Raw genomic sequence first — 21,037 nt, 5'->3', positions numbered from 1 at the left:
GTCAGATTAGTGGTTTATTAAGAAATATTTTAGAACCACGTTCTCCAAGGCTGTTAGCCAGGCAATACAGAATTAAGCTAAACAGTACACTATTTTCTATTATAGTTTATCTAGCTTAGGACGAAACAAGATATCCTTATGTAGTGACATCTGTAGCCAATGTAGAAACCACAGAAATTTGAAAACTTAAAAGAAAAACATGTGGGATTTCCTTGTGTTCAACACAGGTGTAATTAGATATTTTGAGAACAAATGTTTTGACATGCTGTTACACAGTTTTCACCCCTCAAAGGGAACAGACTGAATTTTGTGACTGAATAGTTGTCTGTTTTCCAAAATCAATACGTAATATCAGTATCACCTCTTTACTATGCAGTCAAACACTGCGCAGCGAGGGAAAAATATTCTCTCTCCACGAGAGGGCAGATCTCACCTACACACACTATTTCACCCTCACTGTCCTTACCCTGGTACTAACAGACTAATTTTACTTGAATTGTCTGTGAATGGGGAGGAGGGAGGGGGGAAAAAAAATCAAGCTAGGAGGCATCATGTAATTCTTAACAAGTATTTCTCTTTTGTATTACTGCTTTTTAATGATACTGATGAACACACCATGTATTATTTTGAATTCGTACATATCTTCAAAAATACTACATGAATCATTTCTATACTTTTATTAAAGAAATTAAATGGAAACAGGAGCACCTTTCATAGACAACTTTAGAATAACAGAATCTAGTATAGTTGCTCCCTCTTCTCCTAACAACATTATAAAGATTCCATTGCTTCCATACTCATAAGCCATGCCAAATGCAGGTCTCTGCATCTTTTGAGGTGTACAGCTTTTCTATGGACATATTCAGAAAGGGAGAAACAATATCTACATCAATATCATTTCTCTGCATGCTGTGTCCTGAGCAGAAAAACACATTTGACATTACAACTTCAAATACAGCAACTAAAACTATTAAACTCTTTTTTCCAGGTTGTTACAAAAGCCAGTCCTAGCACCTTTGTGCATGTAAGCAGAACATGCTAATGACTATCCCATTCTGATGAGCTCTCTTCAGGGGCTGGGGAATGGACAGGGTACCTGGGGAAAAAAAGAAAAAAAAAAAACTAAAAATTGTCCCCACATTATCTCTCTTCCCTCTAAACAACTGTCCCATCTGCTACTCTTCTTTATAAAGACAGAAACAGCTCTGTTGCTGCTCTTCTCTGGATTCCCAAATTTTTCTCTCTCTTTCTTTAACAACAAGGAGGCTGCCTTGAAGAGGCTGGATATTTGCCTCATGCTCTCTAGCATGGTCTTCAGACAGCTGCATGCTTAGGTGAACTCTCTTTGCTTGATGGCTATGTTAAAAATTGCTCACAGAGAAAAGGTGAAATGGAAAGCACAGTCTGAGTCAAGAAGGCTGACAAAAAGAAGCCATGGGCTTTGTCAAGATCTTCAAGAGCAGCTGACGCAGCAAAAGATACAGCAGGGTTTGCCCACCCCTCGAGAATATCTGCATTACCAGGTTAACAAATGACAGAGGGAGGAGCTTCCTCTCCCTGTATAAATCAGTAAAGAACAAAGTAGAAAGCTCTTGAAGCTTTTCTTAGATGCTAGCTCCTCTGCAGTGATTCCCAGAGCTTATCCTCACTGAACACTTCAACAAATCAGGACAGCAGGACAAAAATCCCACATCTGTGGGAAGGACTAACAGGATACAATGCATAAGAACTTTGTTTTGCAGAGAACTGCATCAATTCATACATGATCCATCCTTAAATTCCTCAGAGAATCATGTATCATACAGTTAAGAAGGAAAAGAAGTGTGTTCTATTAAAATCTGAGACTATGTAGCAACTAAATAAGTGAGAAAGAGAGAAAAGCTGCTCCAGACAGCAGGAGGGTAGGGAGGCATGCTTACCAGCCAGGGCCAGATCATGTACAGGGTTTTCTTAAAGCAGAGGTGGGGACAGGATGATGAAACGGAGGCAAAAAAAGGGCTCCCGGGCAGTCTGCAACTGGAATTAACCTAAAGTTTCTTCTGACAGAGCTTGCATTTCCTACCCCAGCTCCAAAATGTGGAAAAGGAAATGAGTGTAAAGAAAAATTGGTACTGCTATGGACAGATGTTGGACCTGCCTCTGCAGATGCACTGACATAAATGTTCTATTTGTGCTATTGTATATATTTATATAGTAAGGTGCAGGTATTTATGTCTGTACCTGTGATTTGTATTTTCAAACTCCACTCCTCCATGCCTTTAGGAAAACCAAATGCAAAAGTTTACTGCTATATAAAGTTATTCAATTTCTAGATAGATTTTTTCACTTTGGGCCAGACAAAATTAAAAAGAAATTCAGGAACTAAATGAATATTCTGTGAAAAGACACAGTAGTGGTTCCATTGGTTTCATGAATCAGGCTCTAAATGAACAAACCAACAAATGATCACAAGAATTCTTCTTAATCAAAATAGTTCTTGAACAGGTGATAAGCATGAAAACCCAAGACATTTAAACTATGGATCAAGTGTCCAAACACTGGGTATTTCTTTTCTATCTGTACAGGACCAGGCAATAAGGACTTGTACTTATTTATTGCCACCCTCTCTGAAAGGTTTTATCTTGGGATGATCTTTAGAACTGTGTAACTCTACACTGCATGACTCTGAACCCTGAACGAGGCAGATCAAGGAGACCCAGCAAAATCAACACAATTTCACATGGATCCAAGGATATGCTCACATAATTCCAACTGCAGAACTGGGACCTAAAAGGACAATAAGCATTCATGTCAAACTAATAAATGAGCTTCTTTTAATCTCACTAAAACTATTTATATCCTATCGCACTAGAAGGCAGGCAGGCAGTATGCAAACACATGACAGGAAATATTTCACCCAGTAACAAAAATCTTTGCATTCAGCAAATTGTTTCTGCTCAAGGTTGAGTTTGCAGCCTTAGATTTTTCCCCTCTCCAGTTCAGTCCTGTTCTTAGGAAAGCTAAGGCTGTAAAATATGAAACAATTTCTTGCTAAAAACAACAGTAACGCTTCTCTGAAAATTGAGAACACAAATACCAAGGGTATGTCACTTGAAATCTTTGCTGACCGATCACATTTTGGGTATGTAAGCATATGACTAAAGGTTTATTGGTAAAGGTTTGTGTGCAATTAAAAAACAACTTATGTAATGCCTATACAATAATACATACAGCAAGAGGTTTTTGAATTCCACAGAGCCCTCCCAGCAGGACATTTGAAAAAGACCTATATTCAACTTAGAAATGGCTTACGCGTTTTATTTTGTTTTTCCATTTTGAAAAGGGAACATTCAAAAACTGCTTTTCAAGTTAATTTATACAAATTAGCTTTTCTATACAAGCTATTAGATCATGTTGGTTATCCAAAACCATGCCTACAACAAGAGCCAACCCAACAAAATCAGTCGCAAATGACTGGGTGTGTGAGTTCTGCAAATTTTGCAGATCTGCAAGTATAACAACTATCATTTATCATTCTTCACATCTGCACACTGGTCAAAAAAAAAAAAAACCCATGGAAACCAAACTGCCTACCAGGCAAGGAGACTTTCACAGACCTTGGGCTAATTGGAACTGTTTAAAATTCCTCTCTTGTTTAATTTTGAGGCAGAAGTAACACAGACAAAAATCCAGCTGACACTGTATGCCTGCTGGTAGAAATGGTGCATAAAGGAAGGGCAGTATTCAGGTTGCAGATATAAGCAAAATTCTGCAGTCCTTTGCCTCCGTAATAAGAAATGTTATCCTCTCTCAGACACCTCAGAAAAAGAACACAGCTTCCTAGGTGCGAATACAAAAAATTTAGTGAAATTGATAGGCTCTGAAGGTTTTAAAACAGTATGTTTCAGATACACTATAAAACCAATACAGAAGAAAGTTCTAAAATGTCATTTGATAAAATTACTATTAATATATCTAAGAAATATTGTATATGAATTCAGTGATAGGCTTGAAAATGAAAGGTCCCCATAAAAGACTTGTGTAATCTAGGAGTTGGCACACTGAGGCTGAGAGCCTGGAAGCCTCAGGCTCTCAAGAGGCCGAGATCATTTCTTTCCTACCACTATATGGTAATATCTCTATGCAGTCAGAATATTTATTATCAACCATTGATAATGCTACCAAACCACACGCAAATCATATTCATCCATTTTGCAAGTAATGTAACAGTGGCTGTTAAGGTCTCTGCAGACAAAACTGTAAACAGCATTCAGCTTTTTAATACATCAGAGGCATACCTCATCTACTTTATCACATTGCCTTTTGATGAAGATACCAAAAATGTGTGTTAGCCCATGCTCTAGAGCCCCTACTTTAGTTATTTAGGAATTATAACCTTGGAATCCTCAAATTTAGCTGTTAATGTGTGCCTTATAAACAATTATGCAAACTGATGGCAAAGTGTGTACCATGCTGTCTCCTAAATGCTGATCTACAAAGAAGTTAACTACCATTTATCTGTTATGCTTTTAACTCATGGGGATAAAGTCTGAAGATAATTGGTTCAAAACCTGCTGATAACCTGTGACACAAAGGACCCCCCCCCCAACCCCCCTCCCCCCAAAACCCATCCTGCAAAAACCATAATGGAGAATATATAATAATGAAAAGACACAAGAAAGGAGGAAACAAACAATATTGATTGTTCCTACTTTGCTACAGCTTAATTGTTGTCATTTAAAATTCTTTTGAAATAAACTATCCATTTATCATTGATAAATTAATGACAAACTCTCACAATTTGGCATTTAGTTCTACCTCTATCTTAAGGAAGTAATATTTCATTATTTGCAGAGGCAAGTCCTTCTAGAACAAATGTGCATTTTAAAAATAAAGTTTAAAGTGGTCTACAAAAGGTTTTGGAAATACATAAATCAGTTCCTTAAATGCTTCATATAACTTTTCACAAATAGAGCAATACAAAGGAGTTCAACTGAAGAAATGTCACATATGGTCTTAGATGCAACCTCTCCAACTCCTGATCTGGCAAACTTCTACTTGCACAAATACTGTTTAAATCAAAATAAGTTTCCATAATATATGAGAGGTGTGAGATTATTTTTAATCCTTGAATGAAAAAAAATATTTTGAACAAAACTAAGCAATAACTTTTACTCACATTTACGTCATAAATTTCAGGGAGAAAAAAATAATTTATTTTGACAAGAATATTTGACTAGTTTTTTGTTGTTTGAACTGCAAGCAAAGTGCATGCTGGAGAAGAGTAAAGCTTCCCAGATTTCCTTCAAATCAGAAATATCTGTTTTTTCCTACAGTGGATGACTTCCAAAAGAAACCTCACGCTGGACAGCTCCCAGTACTCCAAGTCAGAAATCAGATCCCTTTTCAGATCCCTTTTCACACTAGAAATTCAGAAGCAAATTTTTACACTAAATGTGAAGTCCAGATTTCTGCTGTCTTCTCCTATCTTCTCACAGATTATGCAAGGCTATAGTATCTCTTTTTGTGTGTCCACTTCTACAATTCAAAGCATTTGCTTCCTGTCAGTCCTTTTCAGAACTTGTCAGCGTATGCACAGCACTGGTGTTCTTAACACAGTTCTTCATCAGTCTTTATTTTTTTAATCAAATGTAGTTTCAGTCACATTTTAGAAACCACTTAAAGATCAAAAGACACTGAAATACTTTGATCACTGTCCCTGTTGTCCAGTTAGGAAGCTCCTCATCTCAACAGTTTCTCCAGCCTCTGTAAAGATGTTTCTTCACCATGCTCTAACTGTTTCTACTGTGGATAGCTAGAAAAACAGCAGTTTGATGTTCAGAAGCTGAACAAGTTAACGAAATACTAACCAGGTGGTCAAAGAATAGGTTGATGCTACCACAACTCTCATATTCCTATCTGTTGAGCTTTTTTTCCTGTCTCCCTGGATTTTTTTTGAACCTCAAATCTATTTCTCCTTTTTACTCCCTCTGCTAGAGTCCTACTGGGGGCTGGGAGTGGAAAAGAATATCAGAAATGAAGGGGTAAATATTGAACTGTCAAATTCTCTGCTCTAAATATGAATTTAGACAAACAGCACCTGGCAAGTTCAACTACCTGCAATCAGAAAGTTATTTTTGTCAGACATGGAACTAATTACCAACTGATAAGGATTCTAGTTTGTTCTGTCGATAAAGCAGGATATGCTAGCTATATTTAAATATGATGAGGCCTGTTGCTCTTCATCTCAACACCCAATCCTATTCGCTAGGGGTTCCTCTACTATGCAGATCCATAGTAAAGCAATAAAACACTTCAAAAAGGAAGACTTCAAAAAGGAAAATTTGTAATGAAAGACTATTCACCTCCTGAAAAGTATAAAACAAACCACATGTCAGGAAATAGTACTTCTGTCTCACATAATGCCGTTCTTCAGTCCAGATGAAAACTGTTTATACCGTTCATGGAATCATCTGAGACAGAAATATTTAGAGACACCTAAATAACTTGACATCTCTTGCCATGAAAATATACCTGCCCTCTACTTTCAGAAAAGCTGCCAGCAGAAGAATTCAGGGTGCTCCTTGAAAAACTGTCCATAAAATGGAGGCTTTTTCTTTTTTTTTTTTTTTAATATGGTAATACTTCTGGATGGTTAAAGAAGCTCTTACATGAGATTCTTCTAATCCTGTTTGTGTAAGCTCATGTCTGCTTGACAGCAAGTGAATTCTGAGATAATACTAATATGGTATAATCTGCCGTTTCACATTCATATTTTTTTTTCCTTTTATAAAAAAGTATGTGATTTAGTTACAAATCTGTCAACTCCAAAATACAAATATCCATTAGGTTCTGTCCATTTGTGAGTACCTCTCCAAAGGAAACTTCTGATAGTTCAAGTCCTTTCCTTGTCTCTAAGCAGCACTGATTACTTCTGACACTTTTAAAAAGTGCTGCATTAGTAGATTTTATTAGAAATTCTCTCTATCTAGAAACAAAATTGGTCCATTCCAGTGGAGAAACAATTCAGCACAAAATGCCCAAAGGGTAGTGTTTTCATACCAGCTAAACTCAGATCTATCAGAATCAACGCAAAGAACACTAGACACACTGGAAAAGTTACTATTGCTCATTTAACTGAGTTCTACAAATCACCTTTGTTTACAGGCTTTATAAGATTTGGTCAAAACATACTTCACTTTTACATCACGCTCTCAATGAGAATAATTTTAGTATATATGCACAAACTTTGTAACTGCGATAAATAATACATAGCCAGTTGTCTCATCTCCAATGAAAGTATCTTCACTGCAAAATCAAAACACACTGCAAGAAGAACATTTCAGCAATAGTGCTGTGAAACCACACAAACATGCTGTGGCTTCCCTCTCCAGATAGCATGCATCAGCTAGAATCTTGCTCTCCAGCAGGATTCCTTATGCTGAAGCATTCATAATGCTGAAACCTGTTCTTTTCACATTTATTGATTTAATGAATGATGACTTATTTTCAAAAACTGATCCATTGTTCCTATAAAATAATGAATACTTTCATCCTTAGGCAGTTTCAAACTTTACTCTCAACATCTGGAATTTCCTCAAAGACCACATCCATCAGTTACTCAAGTAACACTGCGAAGTGTGCACTCCATATACCATCCAAGACAAAAACATCAGTTGATACTCCTTTCTCGGGTCTTCAGGAATCCCTTTGCACACGAGATACCAGTTTTATGGGCTACAGAATCTCTGATGAAAGCTCACACCTACCAAGGAAAATAGGATAGCTTTCTGCATTTCACCTTGCTCTAAAGGCATAATGAAATAGAAGCAGCAAGCAGTGGTATTTGACCTTTCTTCCTCAAAATGCCAATAATACATTAAAGTCAAATTAAAGCAAACAGTTATTTTTACTTACTTTCGGTCCTAAGCATCACTATCCCTAATCTAGAAAGAAAAGTATTCTAGGAACAGATTGTAGGCTTCTTTCTGGACAAGAAGTGACACTTCTTTCCAGAACAGAGAAAAAAGCTATCTTGTTTCTATGCACAAGCCAAAGGAAAACATCTGGATGTTGAACGCAGTAACATTCAGACCAGAAATCTACAGGAGTACTTTCCTATTTTAGGTAATATGTTTACAATTGGTGTGCTTCCTCCACAGCTTACTAACTGAGGAGGAAGGGAAAAGAGATGGAGAACTGTGACTGGTTTCCTAGAAGCCAAGGCAAAGAAGCAGAGTGTTGGCATAACACCGAGTGGAACTTCTGAGAACAACATGCACATAACAGTGTCATATATATGAAAAGCTATTAACTATCCTTTTTCACTCCTTAGTTTATCTTTGTGCTGTGAGGATATTTTTCCCCCTTAATTTCTGCAGCTTTCAAGTTTATAGCTTCATAGGAAAAGGCTACTTTTTAAAAGAACAGTGCTGTAATTTTTCAAATGTAAACAATGATGATTGGTTTTCACTCTGTAAATGCTTAAAGTGGTAGTGAATGTGCAATAAAGTATACTCTTTTACTCCATTTGTTTATGATGGCAACACATGGTACCATTCATTTTAACTACTACATTTACCTATTAATTTTCGCTGCTGGAATGTATAAAGGGAGCCATTAGCACCCCAAAATACATGGTCACATTCACATACAACGAAAAAGAAGAAAACCTAAAATTAAAGGGAAAAAAGTTTTTTCCAATGCAACCCAGACATCATACATTACTAAGCTATATTACCAAAGTTACCATCTGAGTCCACTAGCTACACTCACCTGAGCAGAACCACTAGAACGAGAAGAGATAATTTATATAAACACAGATGGCAGAACTAAAAACCTTTGGGGCAATTTTTTTTTTCTCCTTCAGTACCTACATTCAGTCACCTTGTATTTTCCACTCTTTGCCCAATTACCAGTTTAATATTTTCCATTCTCTCTACCAAATTTTGGAATTTCAAGGACATTGATATCTCACCTTAAACAGATTTATCCTGCAGACCATGATTTTATAATACAGCTGTAAATGTAAACCAAGCCATACGGAACTCAGTGGGTATTTTCAGTGCTTACCCTGCAATTTCTGATTTTCCAAATGGAATGTGTAGATTCCTATTATTATTTTAAACAGACAGAACATCTGATCAATGTGTTTTATATACTGAAAAGAAAAAAGGAAGTAATTTTAAACTATACATTGCAAGCTACATAAAAAATATTAGAAAATTTACAAAACATGTAACCGTTGGTACAAACCAGGGATACAGAGGCACTTGTAACTGGTTCCAACACTGCGACAAATGCCATGTGCACAAGGGTTCAGAGCGCAGAAGTCAATTAGCTGAGCACACACAGGTCCCGTAAATCCAGGACTACAACTGCAGGAGAAGGCAAGTCTATCTGCATAACAGGTTCCATTGTTCTGGCAGGGAGATGAAGCACAAGGGTCTATTTTGTCTTCACAAGAGGTTCCTAAAAACCCTAGAAGAATTAAATGATTTTGATGAGTAAACATTTTGGCACAAATACAAGTTTAATAATTAAAACAAGTTAAATTAAAGCCATTGGCATATCTAAAATTAGACATAAAGAAAAAGGTATGCTTGTGAGGAAATTTTTAATGAAATGTAGAAAAGAATGAATATTTGAACAAGCTACAGTACACTAACTATAGTCTGTATCTCACACATAGCGTGATATATATATCCCATATATAGTGATGTATGAAGTAGGGTTATTGTACTCTAAAACAAAACAGAAAAGAACATTGTAATTCTAGCACCCTTCCAAATAAAACAGCAAACTGTTCTTTCCATTTAAGTATAACCTTTTGATGAATGTTTGGTCCATTCCTACAGATCATCACTTTTCAGGCTCAACAGAACAAACACGCCTGGTCAATATTCCCTGGAAGACCCTAGATGGTAAAACAGTGCTTAAAAGTTCAATGCGCTAATCACTAGGGATGAGAAGTTAGGAGCAAATCAGGCCAGCCTCCATTCAAGAGCTGTCAAGACAGCTAATAAATCTACTATAATGGAAAGGATAAATCAAGACCATCATGCCAATCTAAAAAACAGAGAACAGGTCACATTGCCACTGCTGCTGAGGAGACTGCAGCTGCATTTCATACACCCTTCAGACACTGGAGAAGAAAATAACCAAATGCATAAAAAACTAATCCAGAAATCATAACAAATATTTAACCAGAAAGAGAGAAAAACAAATATCTCCCCCAAATGTGTCTGATGGTGAGAGAAAGGATCAAGATGGAGCAGGTAGCTTTGCTCTGTATAACAGCCTGCAAATGACTCAGAGTATGAAAACAAATACTGACAGATGACACTTTGGATTAAGTCTTACCTGTGGTGGAATGAAGGAGATCTTTGGCCATACTTCTACAGTTTTTATTTTTATAAAGTCTAACTACTGGATTAAAAGCAGTGGATGAAATAGAACTAATTCCTTATATGTTATAGAGGTTATGAGGAATACCAAAAGTAAGACCAAATATCACACTTAGTACATGCCTCATTTTTTCCACTAATCTCTTGTTATCTATTACTGCCTGAGAAAATATTTTTTTATTCTGAACAACAACATATCATCTGCAACCAAGGTATACTTCATCAGGAAATAATTTTAAATTAATTTTGACAGATGTGTTACTTTAAGGACATTTTGAGTTTCTTTTCTAATTAGTCATGATTCACATATTCAGGTGAATTAAATTGTAACCTGGTTTTACAGTATTCTAGATCTGTAATTGTGACTAGCATGACAGAAAGTTGGCATTTCTGAGAACAAGTGCATAAAAAGAAATAGATTAACTTATATTTTAAAATGTAACAATACAAAACAAGCATTTACTAAAAAATTCAAATTCTACATTTTTTCTTGATTGATCTGATTTGCTAATAACCCAAGCCAAAAAGATCTAGTGAACTGACCATAGTCTGTCAATGTGACCGAGCTCCAAGACTTGAGGAGCAATCACAGCAAACAGTGATCTACTCTGAGAATTAACACAGATTACTGTAATTAAGGAAAAAAATGGAAAGGTTACAACTGCCCTGTGGGTTCCAGAGAAAACTACGACATTGATGGGCACTGTGTGCATCAGGATCTTAGGAGCATCCCCAACGTACTGGGTTTTGAAAAAGTCACATTTCCCTCATGTGCTCATAATCCTTACTCCAAACTAACAAATTAAAAATCAAATAGAAAATCCCCAAATCTACAGACTAAACTTTTGTTACTCGTAAGTAATTCCTAATCTTAGCAACAGTCCAGGAAAGCAAAGCATAGCTGGCAAGGCACCGGCCGAGAACATAGGCAAGAGCCTCCTGCCCTCTCCATCCCCTGGCTCAGGGGGCTCCATTGGCCTCTTCAGGAACAGCTGTCCCCAATGTTGAGGAGGGAGAGCTTAAAAACAGCTATTGTAAATTCCTGTATTAGAAGTCCCTCCTGTAAGTGATAATTGCAAAACCATCAGAAATTAAGAATGGAACCACTAAAATCAGTTACCTAATTCCTGCTACAGCTTGCCAACAAACTGAACAAGCCCACACCGTATTATAAAATCCCAGTCAGATTCAAAAGAATCTGCAAAGACTTTTAACTATAACCACGAGGGGATCAGCCAATGAGTCCAGCGAAACCTCTCCACTAACTCTGAAACCAGACTGAAAAGGATCAAGGAGATCTGAGGTCACACGATGATACCTATGCTGCTTCACTACAACCTTTGCAATAATCTTCCCTACAAAGGGATGCTTGCTGGCAGATGGCTAATGTTTCAAGTGACAAAGCACTTCAAGAACATATGCAGGTTTAAAATACACTAAAACATGTTGCCCTCGTACTATCTTTGACTGCACTGTGAAACGTGTTTAGTTCATTCTGGAAGTTCAAATCTTATGTATAAGTTAAATATCTGAAAATACTAGAATCAAAACAATGGGTACACAGCTGAATTGAAGACCTATCATTTCGGTGTTTCTTACTCTACATTTAAATCAGTATCAATAAAATTGTCGAAAACATGGAACACAAATCATAGATTTAAAAAGTAAAATCAGAGGTACACTGACAGAAAACAGAATAAAATGCTGGAGAAAAAAGAAATTCAGGTTTCCATTTATCTGCAAATAAACATACCCTGAATTTTTCTTCAGCTATCTAACACAAAAGAAGCCGTCCATCTAAGTCATTACTGGTATAACAGAGACATGACTAAAATGTAAATACTACTACAGATTTAACATATCTGAATGCAAAATTTACCAAAGGAGTAACACAGAAGGCAAAGGGGAAAGGCAATATTAGGAAAGAATTATACTGCTCAAAGACACAATACGGTATTTTTGCTTACAAAGAATAGACCAGCCTAGGAGCCAAGAACACTAGAAGTAGTAAGTTAGGGTGATATTCCTCATATATTGCTACAAACCTCCAAGACAATGGCAGAAAGCAGATCAGGAAATGTTTTCAGGGATAGAAAAGCTTTGGATAAAAGACATATTTCTGATCATGGTGGGACTTTAATTACTTGCCTACTGAAAGCCCAAGAGCCACGCAAAAATCAAGGAATGTAAAGATTTTCTGAGGGTACCGTACAACTGCTTTTTATGTAGTCTGTGGAACAACCAGCTCGCCTTGCTATCATGTTAGACCTAATTCCAGGAAATACAGAAATGTGAAAAGTTAAGTTTGTGACAGCTAGAACTAGTGATTAGAAAAGCTCTAGATTTCAAATACAGGGATAAGCATTAAAGAAATACAGGTAATTTTTCCCTTTAGAAAACCGTTTTATGAGACAAGAGGTCTGATGTAAATTCACCATAATTTTGCAAGGGAAAAAAGAAACTTAGCATAAGAAACAAGAAATAATTATATTTAGAATGCAGTTTTAAGACTTTGACTGAAATTCACCCTAGCTACATCTTAACAGCTGAAGGAGAAGAAAGCCTAACTGGTTAAAGCATTAAGAAGCCTTTTAAAAACAGGAGCAATTTGGGAAGATGCCAGGTAAAAACATTAGATTAGCAGAAAGTACCAGTAACTAAACAGCCATAAAAATATTTTAATTAAAAACAAAGTGTTCTTCAGGTAAATTAAATTCTATTATGGTGATACGAAGAATTCTGCATTCTATAATCACCAGTAACCTTGGGAAATCTTATGTATGCAACAGCTGTGTGTCCTACTTTCCCAGAATCAAGATAATAAATAGCTTTATTGTATGCAAACCTGAAGAAGTTAAAATCACATTTTCAAGATATAACATAGAAAAAGGCTTTAACATGAACAGTGAAGCCCAGAAAAAGGAACGACCATGAAACGTAAACTATTCCTAATCTAGGCAACAACTGCTCTCCCCATCAATTAAAATTCATGGAGCAAACGTGCATTTTCTAGCTGCTATTGCAAATCAACACATACGAATCACAATGTAGCATCTTCTTTAGCAGTCAAGTTGTGTATTTTTAAAACCACAGAAACCACAGTAAGAACATTCATAAATTTTCTGGTTTCCATTTATGAGCAGCTATTTCAGGCTGCTTTTGCTCAGTGTGTTGCCTAGCTATAGCTACCTGCAGCTAGTGAAATGAAACTGGCAACAGGAAAAGAAAATCAGTTCTGAAAAGTAAATTCCAAGTCATCTAAAAGTTAAGCTCCCTAATTATAATATTGTTTTCTCTCTATTTCTTTCCACAGGATGGCTATAAAATCCATTATGGCTGGTAGGTATTTTTCAAAAATGCATTAATCTGAACGAACAGATTTACAGCACTTCTATCAGGGCAGGTGACTTCCAGGCACAAAAAGTAACAAAATCCCAAGAAGTTTCATGTGCTTGGCCAGGTGAATGCTTGCTGTTTCCATCAAAGATTCATGTTTTCCTGTAACACTGGATGTAGCTCCTCTGAAACATCATCAGGATATTAAAGCTGTATGCAACAAAACTTCAGAAACATCTTGCAACAGTCATTAGTAACAAAGGAATAAACCTCTGATCTGCTCTTTGTTTGCTATAATCTGGCTTTGCTCAAAACAACATTCCACTACTAATCTTTTTTAATAGTATCTTATAAACAAACTTGTCAAATGCTCTTCGAATGTCTAAAGGACTCAGAAAATGTACATTTATACATATCAATTGTTCCACTTCATCAACTAGACAAAATTTGCATGTGCAAAGAACAGATCAGTGCAACCTGCCTTTCTTCATCACAAACTATGGACATTTTACACATACTTTTGTTTTTAACTATGTTTTCAATGAATTTAGTAATTGTGTAAGATAGACCTATTAGTTTCTCTGTCTCTCAGGATATATTATAACTACATTCATTTATTTCCAATCCTCTTTTATATTTATTCCTAATTATTATTTGCATACTAAATTCCACTTCAGGATGGTTTCAGAATTTAAAGTTTTAGTACAACTTCTCAGTTATTTAAAGAAATTGAAGTAACCAAATTTCTAAAATGATGAGCACCATCCCAAACAACTAACATAGAATGAATTATTATTGTCAATACAAAAGTATGTAATACATTACAATAAGCAGAATAAAATCAGAGCAGGTATTTGAAAGAGTGATATGGATATTTCTGGAATTATTCTGCATATAAACTTCAAATAACCACGGTCAGGTTGACATACTTTTATTATGTGTGGATTTTTAGGACACCTAGAAATTTATTTGCAAGAATATTTGAAGGAATATTCACTAAATGCATGTTTATTATCATGAAATTTTAAATACAATGATCAAAGATCCATACTCCAATAAACAAAACATTCTAAACAGCCTCTTCCCAATGATTTCTGCTGTGTCAGTATTAAGATTGAAAATTCTGAATAAACTTATTCAGTGCTGTACAAGTTCTTCATTACAGATTTGAGTGTAAAATCAAGTTTCCTCTTTAAATAAGTTGACTCAACTTCTATCGTATAACACATAACAGTTTATTTCCTAACATATTCCTGACACATTAGAAGCTAGAATACAAAATGGAACTGTCAAGTCTAAAAATATACTAAATTCAGTTTTATTAAAGGACTCTTAAGACAGTAAAATTGTCCAAAGAATAATCATGAAATGTTCATATTGAATCTAGGCTTCTTTTTCAATGCCTCAAAAGCTCACCTTCCATAACTTCCATAACATAACTCACATGCTTCTTTCATAAAACACAGATCTCATTTGTGAGAAATAAATGTATCATGTTCAGATCATTCCTCATTATTTCCAACTCACTCCTTTCTTCTGCCACCCTTTTCTTTTTCCTTTGCTATACTTTCTATCTTCTCTTACCCTTTTCTGCCCATCCACATTATATCTCCCAATTCTCCAGTCTTTTAGTTTTTACATACGTATGAGCTCCTAGGCTGACTTTCCCCCACTGTGCTGAATTAGCACTCCAGAAAGAAAGGCCTCTTCTCAACAAGCAATTACTATTAAGTACAGCGGGAGAATAGCAGCCAAGCAAGAGACCTCACTTAAATTGGAAACTGATAGTGTTTTTTTCAGAAATGGAAAATTTGAGGACACTCTAAAAATAGCAAATCTGCAAGTTACTGCACCTGCAATTTTCAATTAACTGTTCTTTACTCACAAAAATAACCAAATCTCTTCAAAACCCAAACAAAAGCTCTCCAAACATGCCTCTGTGTGAAAGGATAATGCTTGAAAAGAAGATAGAAGAATCAGAACAAAGGCAGTCATTAGTAAATTTAGACAATGTATTTTATTCTATAGCATCTAGAAAAATCAACCCTTTCTCTCCCTCCACAAAATAGTTGAATTCCTGAGCCTGCTGGCATCAGAACAGCATGGGAAAGCAACATCTTATTTCTATTAAGCTCACAGGTGGCTCCAGAGCAATAGTACCAGCCTTTGCAGACACTTCTGCTCCAGCAGTCTCCCTTCTTTATGGTGAGGACATGAGTGGGAAGCTCAGCTACAAAATCTCAGGGGGAGCACTCACTGCCTGAAACACCAGTAATTATTAAGGAGTCTGAGAGGACCTTCAGGGCTGCTGTTGAGTTATCACAGCCTTACTCAAGAAGAGCAACTATACATGCAAGATGGCATTTGTTCCTGCAAACCTGAGAATGGTTTTCCCGGATAATACTCATGTGCAAGGGATTGAGAATCAGACATGAGGAGTACTAGACTATCCTTTCTAACAGAAATAACTCCAGTTCCATCTATAATATGGCTGCTCTTAGAAACATGAATGATACTTTACACGGAAAGTTTCAGACAGGTGATGCAAAGAGCATGTTTACCAACTAACAAGGTCTACGGGCAGAGAGATACCTTTTGAAGTCAGTAAGTAATTTTTTTTTCTTCCTTCTGGAAGGGTTAAAAGGCATATTGTATCTTAAAACTCAGAAACCACAAAAAAGCCTCAAGACCCCCAAGAAGAACAGGAGCACAGGTTTGTATGACACAGTAAGAACAGAAGTACTGTCAAAATAAAATCTTAAAATATCAAGAAAATGGTACAAATGTGCGCAGAGGAAAAAAGAGCGAAGTGCTAGGATAAAGGTACCAAAACATGCATACTTGAAGCAGAATGTACAAGAGAACCAAACTGGAAACGGAGCAAACCTAATTCTGGATCAGTGGCAAGAAAGAAAGCAGAAAATAAATATTCAAGAAGCAAAGGAGCCAGAAAGACTGTAGCACCAAATGTTCTAACACACAGATGGCCAAAGAGAAGCTTAAAACGGAGAAGGGCAAGGGATTTGGTACTGCTACAGTAGAGAAGCTGCTAATTTTTATAAATATGAATGCTGCACATCAAATAATCTCTGCATCACTCTCTCTAAGGAGAGCAGCTCCAGAAAGAGAGGAGGGAAGGTCTACCTCTCCTGTGCTGGATCTGGTCCAAAACGCTCAGACCTCCTGTCCGCACCACACACCAGAACTTGTGCACTTGCAGGGCAGCAGCCCGCCTCTGGCTGTCCCCAGCCCTGCCAGGCCAGGCGCAGCTGGCTGCCTGCCCCAGGCAGACTCCCCGGCTAATCGTGGCCCTGGTCCTGCAGCGTAGCCCGTTAGCAGGGCCCCGCTGGGCGCCGTCCCCAGACCAGCACTGCAGCACGCCCAACAGCAGAGATCACTGCCATGGCCACCCTGGGACCCCAACCCAGCCCCATATCCCAGGGCCAGGCAGTATCTCCATCGGTCGTAAGAGAGAAGCTGAGAGATATGGTCAACATATTGATTAATAGGTCAGCAGGAGCAAGTAATTAGGCCACACAGAGAAACAAGTATGTCTGTATTAAAACAAACAAATTATCCCAGTAGCTATTTTTCCAAGTATTTATTATTGAAAAGATGTTTTGCAGCAAAGCATCCTTAAATTAAGATACTTGAACAGATTTCCTGAGAAAAATGCAAGTAAATTACTGACCAAATCCAACATCTAATGAGTTTCTCTGTGAATTTCACTACTAGTTATAAGGCAAACAATTTTCAGAATCCTTCCAAATGCCAGGTCTACATTGCTGTCAAAATGTCAGTGTCCATGTTTCAACATAGTTCTTAAGTAGGTCACTTATTAAAGCAAAACACTAAAAAAAACAAGGAATCAATTTGAAGAAATTACAAATAACCTTTCATTGTTAAGCAAGTGTATATTACCAGGATGGTTATGAAAGACTTGTACCCTTAGAGCAAGAACGAGCTGCTGAAAGAGTAAAAACAACATCCACAGATAAACTAAGAACAGAAATATAATTTATTCTAATCTTAATTATAAATAACTAATAGAAGACCTCATAATTGAGAGCTTTCACTTCTGATAATTTTTTTTATGAGCAACTTAGACATCTGCCATTCTGGGCAGCAAAATGTTACAAAAAATATATACTTTCAGCATCATGGTGTCCTCATTTCACACAATTATGTTCACAGTCTTTACCAATGAGAATCACTGAAAGGCCTTCATGTAGAGAAAGTAAGCAGTCCAAACAGAAAGGAGAATGAATTAAAACTTTGGGGGATTGAAAATATTCCTTCAGCTTTGAATTATTATACACCTGTTAGCCAACTGACCCAGATGCAGCAATAAACAAATACTACACGGTGGGCAGCTTTCATCACACACCTTCTGGACAACATAAAAGGTGGGACACACTCTAAGGGTCCTCAGACTCTCTCCTCTTTCTCACAAAGCTGTAGCCCAATTTCTACTGTAGAGATGCCAGGGAATGGAGAGAGCATTTCTGTTTGACATACATGCAGAAACGCTAAGCTCTAACCATGCTTTATGTATTATTGCTGATGACACAAAGAATTCTCATCTGGAATTTTATCTACTTACAATGATGGTCAAAGGCACAATTCCAAATATATTTCCATATAACTGAAAAATTAGACTAAGTACACCTCACAAAACACCGATTCATATGAGATATCAGATAACTCATTGCTCTTTACCTTCTGGACACTGACAACTGAATCCATTGATATTGGATGAGCAGGTACCTCCATTCTGGCATGGCTGCTGGCTGCAATGATCAATCTCTGACTGGCATAGCTCCCCAGTGTAACCTACAAAACAGCACACAGCATTCAGAAAATACAGGGAAAATAACGTTTTATCACTAAACGTACTATTATATTATTCAAGTAGTACTATTACTTTTCTTGAATAAAATTCAGCAAAAAGAAAGAAACAGAACCTGGGACATTCCCTTAATTTTTTTATAAAATGAAATCCTTAATAAGAACTTATACTTCACTAGAGAAACGTAAATAAATAGTGGAAACCTACAGATCACAACAAATTGTATTTCACCAGCAGCAATACTCTGACAGCACTAGTACAGCAGAGGCTGGGCATGGGTTCTCACAAGCAGTCATATAACCAATAAATCAGCCCCTTTCGAATAGTGTTCAAACGTATCCTGAATCTCAAGTCAAAATCCTTTAGAAGGAAGACTTTAAACAAGACTTGTCTTTCTGAATTATTTGTGCATATGCTGAATGACTACCATTTGTTCCTACTTCTGGGCTTCAGAGAGGGTGTCTATTTTAAGTGGGTGCTGTGAAGAACTGCTCAGCACAGTTGCAAACTCTGCCAAATAAGCTTCTCAAAGTTCACAAGCTACAGATTGTGTGTACTGTACTATTTGACCATAAGTTTGCTTTGTTCCATATGTCTGAAGTCTACATAACACATCCAAATAATGAACATACTTACAAAATACAATTTAAATGATTAAATACTGCAAACTTGAATTCTAACACCACACCTTCCCCATTCTGATTTTTATTTTACTTCCCAGAAACGGTCTTGGATGCATGACTGATACAACATTACACACAGAGGCACCTTATTTTTAAAAAGGTATCCCAAATAAACTCGTAAGCATCATCAGTGATAACCACGTTCAACACCATAAACTATGACTAGTTAATACTGTTAACATAGTGCTATAAATAGGTTAACTAACACAATAACTCCAAGGAGCAATAGAGGGCAAGCCTGGACTAGGATTCTACTCATGCAGGGAAAAAAGGAAAAAGACTCTTACTTTGATTAAATAATTCTTTTTAGCGCAGTCAAAATGAACATTTACAAGCCTGTCTGGCAGGCTATTACTTACACCTGCTCAAATCTATTGCTGTCACCATGAAGTAGATCTGAACATAGATTCTTATATTTACAGTAACTACAGTGCTACTCTAGAAAAGGATCTGTAAGACTTTCCTCTCTGTATACCTTAGTGTTTTTACATGCTATGGAGAATTAAATTATGATCCTATTTTCTGTAATGCATATCTTGGAAAAAGAAACTCTGTTGTATCTGGATTAATACCTATAAGTCACCTGAACTCAAGAGGAAGAACAAAACTGAAAAACAGATCTCTACTCTTGTGAGGCAGTGATTTTCTGTAGTTTTAACGGGTCTCAAATTACCAAAAAATTTACAAAGACTGCAGTGAAGAACTACAGAAAACTACTAATCTTTTTCATCTAAAGGCTTCATATTTTTTCAAGTACTCACATTCAGCTGATTATTTTCAAGAACCATAATGCAATACTGAATATGCTTAACTCGTTTAAACATTTTTCCATCTTCAAACTGTTACCAAGTTTGTGAAAGCTAAAGATTACACTGGAATTCAATGTGTATCCAAAGGAATGTTGGCACAGAATGAGATAAGCGATTGTGCTGCTCTGAAGCTTGCTGAAAGTGTCGTCTAACTTCCTGCCATTGTCATAATAGCTTGAGGCAAAACTCAGAGATGATATTTTATGTCAGCTTTGTGAAAACAAGTATGTGCCATCTTATTATTATCTAGACAGCATGTTCTCTCTAACTGAAAGAAAATATTATATGGGAATTTAATAGCAAATACGTGTGCTCTAAATTATGTGTTTCTAAGCAATCACCCTAGGAAAAAAAATCTGTTGGTCACATACACATTAAGAATCACTACACCTATTGATTTTGTGCTGTTACAAATCTTCATAACATCTCCTTGTAACAGGATTAGAACAACATGATACCTTCCATATACTAATGGTTCTGAAACTTGCAAATGGAGGCATCTACAGTAATTACACTTTTATTTTCCATTTTCTTTAACAGTTTTTAGTACACAATGAAGAAGATCTTTTAGAAACTTATACTACTATGAAAAAGCTAGCTTCCTTATTTTTTGATGTACTGGCACAAATTTGAAAAAAGAAAACAAAACAAAACTATGGGTAGAAATACCAGGCTGCTGAAGCTAACAATGATTAAGCCAGTAATTATAGACATTTGCAATTAAAAAAAAGAAGAAAATTTATTTTAAAATACTAAATCTAAACATAATGTGTATTTATTTTAAAATACTAAATCTAAACATAATGTGTTGAGGCTACAGAGCACCTTGCAAGTTCAAGCATGTAATAAATGAAGTTAACTATACTTAGCTTACTGAGGATTACAGGGGAACTTGATCACACTCATTCATAAGCAAAGCCTTCACATACAGAAATCAAATAGTTTCATTTAATCTACTGTAAGATTTGTGTTATA

At 36.4% G+C, this 21,037-nt stretch overlaps 1 protein-coding gene across 1 annotated transcript in view; it reads right to left on the bottom strand.

Moving 5' to 3' along the window:
- The window catches only part of DNER (delta/notch like EGF repeat containing), a 145,937-nt gene that overhangs the window by 23,230 nt on the left and 101,670 nt on the right, over positions 1-21,037 (bottom strand). The window contains exons 7-8 of the mRNA XM_064516877.1: positions 18,441-18,554; positions 9,235-9,459 (exon numbers count right to left, since the gene is read on the bottom strand). Coding sequence (XP_064372947.1) covers positions 9,235-9,459; positions 18,441-18,554 — 339 coding nt within the window. The remainder of the gene's footprint in view (positions 1-9,234; positions 9,460-18,440; positions 18,555-21,037) is intronic.

Source organism: Dromaius novaehollandiae, chromosome 9 (genome assembly GCF_036370855.1).
Source record: "Dromaius novaehollandiae isolate bDroNov1 chromosome 9, bDroNov1.hap1, whole genome shotgun sequence".
Classification (NCBI taxonomy): Eukaryota; Metazoa; Chordata; class Aves; order Casuariiformes; family Dromaiidae; genus Dromaius; species Dromaius novaehollandiae.
Note: the sequence above shows the minus strand (reverse complement) of the source record. Positions and strands in the feature narration are given on the sequence as shown.